General features: G+C 50.5%; 1 protein-coding gene across 1 annotated transcript; it reads right to left on the bottom strand.

Moving 5' to 3' along the window:
* Positions 1-1,142: 1,142 nt before the first annotated feature.
* On the bottom strand, positions 1,143-5,050 carry LOC129630906 (transmembrane emp24 domain-containing protein 9). Its single transcript, XM_055551497.1, has 5 exons — positions 4,811-5,050; positions 4,534-4,634; positions 3,354-3,479; positions 2,856-3,002; positions 1,143-1,881 (listed from the first exon to the last, which is right to left on the bottom strand). The coding sequence occupies exons 1-5, from the start codon at positions 4,992-4,994 to the stop codon at positions 1,732-1,734; spliced, it is 708 nt and encodes a 235-aa protein (XP_055407472.1). The 5' UTR covers positions 4,995-5,050; the 3' UTR covers positions 1,143-1,731.
* Between the last annotated feature and the right edge of the window lie 367 nt (positions 5,051-5,417).

The following is a 5,417-nucleotide window of genomic DNA, read 5'->3' as shown; positions in this document are numbered from 1 at the left end:
TACTGAATGATGTTAATAATGAGGTTAACTATCGTCACAGTTTTCTGTCATTTAAAGCTGTTCTTAATTTTTTTCTCCCTAAATGTGGAGGTCTATGTGGCAGTGTGTGTTCAGACTACATTCTCCTAGCAGTTCAAGTAGTCCCCAAACTTGCCTTCCCACCCCGTCTCATTACATACTGTTAAATTGTCATTTAGTTGCTAAATCATATCTGATTCTGCAAACCCATGGACTGTATTCTGCCAGGGATTTCCCAGGCAAGAAGTGGGTGCCCTTTCCTTATCCAGGGGATTTGCCCAGCCAAGAGATCGAACTCAGGTCTCCCGCATTGGCAGGATTCTTTATGGCTGAGCCACAAGGACATTAACCTTCCTCATATTTGTTTTCATAGGGTTCTAATACCCAAAACTCTGTTGAACACTTGGCAATGTCCAAATCTCTTACCTGGGATTCAACTTTCTAATACTAACCAACTTTCCTTTCCAGCTTTCTCATTGCCCCCTCAACTCTAGCTGAAACAATGCCCATCTATCTCCACACCAGCTGTTTGCCTCTGTTCCCTTCAATCACCCCTGTCCCCCTTCTTTTATCAGAATCCTTCCTCTCCTTCAAAGTCCTTGTTGAGATTCCATGCTGTTGGTAAAGCCCATCAGTACCTTCCTCTTGCCCCTAGCCCAGGGCTTTCTGTTCTTCCACAAGTGTTGCACTCCTCTGATCAGTGCACACTACCTTCACTAACTGGGCACTTTTTTGAAGCACCAGAACAATTCTGTCCACCTGCTTTGGAAAGGTTGGTGAGATGGCAAATGCACAGAAGAAATGGTGTGGATTTTAGCACCAACTGCACAACTTACTTGTCGCATGATTTTGGGCAAGACCACCACCCACTGCCACTAGAAGATATGGAGAGGATGAAAGGAATGAAGTCCACAGGTGGGTACTCGTCTTAGAATGTGAAGTGCTTTGCCCACTGGAAAAACCTGACATTCCCTCAAGCACCCTACAGTGCTATGCCCACTGGCAGTAGAGTAACTTTACACTGGACAAGAAGTCAATTTTTTTTTTATTGGGAAACCAATGTAACAAACCTAGACTTATTGAAAATGAAATCAGTAACTAAGACTCTGCAGGCCCCATCCCCAACCAGCACCAAGGCCTCTGCTTGGCCTGACCCCAGTTTCTTTAGCCCCCAAAAGAACAACCACGTGAAGAACCTGGGGTCAACCTCAGGGCTACTTTCCCACAATGCAACTCCCTATACCCCACCCTCAATTGACACAAACCCCGGATCAGCAGGCTGGGTCTAGGCCCAAAGAGGGAATAGTGAGGTTTCCTGGGTGGCAGGGAATCACAGCTATGCCCCAACCTGGTCAAAATTCCAAGTTAGCAAAGGAAGACACAAGGAAGACTGGCTTGCCCACCCGCTCCCCTCCCCCCAGTCACCCCAGATAACAGGCTCACATCCCTGATCAGTTAACACTGTGATTCTGAGGTGTCAGTAGGGCTCCCGGTGGCTTCACCAGATTACTGCAAAGGGCCTAGGGGAGGGGGCAGGCATTTACCCAACCACCTGCTCAGATTAGCCAGCCAAGCTGCTGCCCTCAGCTGTGGCCCCTCTCCCCTCCAAATACCCATGGCTGGAAACCAGTCCTCCTGCCAGAAAGAAGTCAGTCCAGGAGGTCCTTTCTTCCCCAGCCAGGGAGGAAGGCTGGGCTGGGAAGCCTGGGATGGCTACACCAGCTTCTTGGCTTCAAAGAAACTCTTGAGGTGTCTCATCTGCCAGACACCGATGGCTACAAGGATGAGGGTCTGCAGGATGGACCACCACAGCACCCTTTGGTTGGTGCTCTCGCTGGTCTGCCGGAAGCGTTCCTCTCGCCACTGTGGGAAGGGAAAACAGAAGAGAAGCCTGAGTTGGCTGGGCCTCATCTGGGGCCACTAGAACCACTGGGTTCCCTCTCCAGAGGATGCCCCAGGACCAACTAACTTTGCCCAGGTTCCAGCTGCAAGTGTCTGAAAAAAACCACCCCGCCTGGGAATGAATTGTCTTCATCCTCACCAGCCATATGCCCCTGGGTAACCCACTCATTTCTCCCAGGTCCATTGGCTCATCTGTCAGGTAAAGCCCTCACCTGGTCCTACCGTGATGCCTGGAGGAGTGGTAAAGTGACTGTGGCATTACTCTATCAGACAGAGCTGTCCTGGGACACTCAGAAATGGATTTGCTCTGAGCCCTCTGCCTGGGTGTCCCAAACTGCTCCTTGCATACTCTGTGCATAGGTTGCAAACTGGTGGTCCAGGGGCTGAATTGAGCCCACACATGTATTTTATAGGCTCACACAATGTTTAGACAACATTTAAAACTCAGAATTTTTTACGTAAAAAAAAACCCAAAAGCCTGGACCTCTAAGTAGCTCTTAAAACCCTAGGTGAGCAATTCTGCAATGCTGTCCTCAGCTGACAACAGCAGCTGTTCCCGTTTAGATAGGTTGCTATTCTACCAGTCCTTACGGTCACAGATCCATTCATGGTACAGGCCTGGCTCTGGGACACAAGTGAGTTTGAAACCCCTAATCCTGGGAGCACCGAGAACCATGGAAAGAACACCCAAGGTGTTGGTATCAATTCCTGCTCTGTCACTTTGTGTGGCTCCTAATAAGACAATGACAGCCTCTTAAGAGACTGTCTTCTCAATTACAAAGTAGAGTTAGTAACACCCATCCCACGTTTTAGGCTGGCAGTGCAGCACAGACACAGAAGTCCCTTGGATTTATAATGAATCTGATGCACAACTCCTGGCTAAGCCAGTGGGCAGCCTCTGGGAAGAGGCCCACTGCTCCTGCCCAGCCACTCACCCGCTGGTAGTTCTGCTCTTTCTGGATCTGCTCCACTTGCTCGACCAGCTGTCGCACTCGTAGCTGCAGCTCACTCAATTTGTCTTTGGCAGCAATTTCTGCATAGTCGTTGGCATGTTCACCTACCTGGATGTCCAGGTGAACTCTCTGGAGACAGACAAGATAAGCAAGGTTGGGAGAATCAGGTAGCCCTGCTCTGTCTTCCTGCCAGTGCCTAACAGCTGGTCCTCCCAGCTTTCTTCATTTGTTCATTTAGCCAACACTCACTGAGGCCTTCTCAGTGTCTGGCCCTATGGGGCTCTAGGCCCAAAGGCAAGAATAAGCCTTGGCTGATGCTCTCACCAAAGCATATACAGAAAGCTCTGCAACCACCCCCTTAATGTTCACTGGAAACCCAGTTGTATTAAGAGACACAAAATCTGACAGTCACCTACAGTACCATCAGTTTCCAGTCTTGATAAGCTATAGGTTGAAAGAATCCAACATGGGTCCACTTACCAGCATGCCTCCAGCAAAGAGAGAGAACTTGGTGGAATTGGAGTGAAGACAGATCTGATGCTCGCCAGGGGTATGGGAGGTGAAGGTGAATCTGCCTTCAGAGCCATACTGCCGGGCCAGGATAACCTGTAGAGCAGAGACTTCAATGAGCATTGAGTGAAGTTGCTCAGTCGTGTCCGACTCTTTGGGACCCCATGAACTGTAGCCTACCAGGCTCCTCTGTCCATGGGATTTTCCAGGCAATAGTCCTGGAGTGGATTGCCATTTCCTTCTCCAGGGGATCTTCCCAACCCAGGGATTGAACCGGGGTCTCCCGCATTGTAGACAGACGCTTTACCGTCTGAGCAGGCTGAATGGTGCTTAAGGCTCTGCTGCTGCTGCTGCTGCTAAGTCACTTCAGTTGTGTCCGACTCTGTGCGACCCCATTGACGGAAGCCCACCAGGCTCCCCCGTCCCTGGGATTCTCCAGGCAAGAACACTGGCTCTAAGTACCTTAAAAGTTGACAAGCAGAGACACCCCACAACACTAAAAGTTCCAATGCTGCTTAGCAGCAGTTGCCAAAAACTTGCCTTTGAGCTATCTGGAGAAAGGGATTGACATGAACTTGGCATGTGGCCACTCTTGGAAAGCTCTTTACTTTATTCATAACTCATACCCTTTCAACTCTTTCATTGATTCTAAGTGAAAGGTTGACAGCTAAACGGTTTTGTTTAGTTGGTTTGGGATATGGTTTAATATCCTTATTTGTCAAATTAAAAGCTGCTCTTTCTTTTTGGAAAGTACCCTGTTCCCTGATATCCTAAAGTCTATATGCCACAGCTTTAGAGTCAACAAAACTCTTTGGTTTCCAGCACCACAATTAATCCACCCATCACATCTGTAAGATGGATGAATTTCTATTTCACAGACCTAGAAAAATGGCTCAGGGAAAGCAACTGACTTGGCGAAGTCACACTGAGATCAGTAACAAGTTGACAGAAGCAGCTAGCACTGAAACAGCCCAAGGTTAGACTGGAGTGAAAACGCAGGTTCTTCCCACAGTACCAACTGTTTTTTTTTTTTTTTTTTCACCAGTTTAGCAGATGCGGAAACTATGAGGGGAAGTACCAGTGGCTGCTTGATCTGGCGCCCAAGTGCAAAACGGGGTGGGGGGTACGGGGCTCAGCGGGGCCGACTCACTTTATCCTCTGGGTCTTTAACCTCCACGAACATGCCAAGCCCAGGGGTGGCCGGCTGGTACTCCTCTCGCTGTTTGTCATACAGCTGCGTCCGGTAGTTTCCTGGAGGGAAGCGGGGCGAGACCAGTCTGAGGAGCGCAAGGTGGCGCCGGGTCCACGGTGGCCAGGGCACTGCGAGGCAGCCTGCCCCCGGCTCTGAAGACAGGACTCTCCCGCACTCCCCCCACCCCCACCCCAAGACCGCGGTCTTGTTGAAAACTCTCTCCCTTCCCCCGTACCTATAACCATGGTCTCGTCCGGAATCTCCTCAATAAAGCACTTTTTTTCCGTCTCCCCAATGTGGAAGTACAGTGCGCCTCCGCGGGCCGCAAACCACAGCAGTAGGAGGAGGACCCGAACGACCCTACCCAACCGGGACCCAGGGCAGAGCCCGACGACCCACAAGCTCCGCTCGGCAGCCATCTTGCCCCCACCTGTCCGCGCAGGCGCAGCCTGCCTCGCCACGTAGCCCAGCCGCCGCCGCGGGAGCTGCCGGGACAGCGAGTTCCGCCGAGTGGACTACAAGTCCCAGATGCTCCGAGGCCGCGGCGCGGCAGTACCTGATTGGGGCGCCGGTCCTATCTAGGGCCAAATTAGAGCTGCAGAATTGGATTTTTTTCCCCTTTAACTCTCATCGCCGCCCAGTGACTGGTGTTGATTATCAGTTTGTTTTGTTTTACAGATGATGAAACTAACGTACTTTGAGTAGGCAAGCGAATTATGATAAGGGACAGGAGCCTAACCTAGGATGCTTGACTTCCCTGGGAAGTAGGATCTGCCGCTCTGGGCTTGCTTCTGCTTGTGTTTTCCTTTGTGCTGTTTTAACTACATGCTATATTACTGCTG

Source organism: Bubalus kerabau, chromosome 1 (assembly GCF_029407905.1).
Source record: "Bubalus kerabau isolate K-KA32 ecotype Philippines breed swamp buffalo chromosome 1, PCC_UOA_SB_1v2, whole genome shotgun sequence".
Taxonomy (NCBI): Eukaryota; Metazoa; Chordata; class Mammalia; order Artiodactyla; family Bovidae; genus Bubalus; species Bubalus kerabau.
Note: the sequence above shows the minus strand (reverse complement) of the source record. Positions and strands in the feature narration are given on the sequence as shown.

Excerpts from the sequence above, each read along its gene's own strand:
- LOC129630906 (XM_055551497.1), bottom strand. The coding sequence starts at position 4,994 with ATGGCTGCCGAGCGGAGCTTGTGGGTCGTCGGGCTCTGCCCTGGGTCC. Across the intron at positions 4,635-4,810 it reads GGACGAGACCATGGTTATAG|GAAACTACCGGACGCAGCTG; the intron begins GTACGGGGGAAG and ends GCTTCCCTCCAG. Across the intron at positions 3,003-3,353 it reads TCTTTGCTGGAGGCATGCTG|AGAGTTCACCTGGACATCCA; the intron begins GTAAGTGGACCC and ends GTCTGTCTCCAG.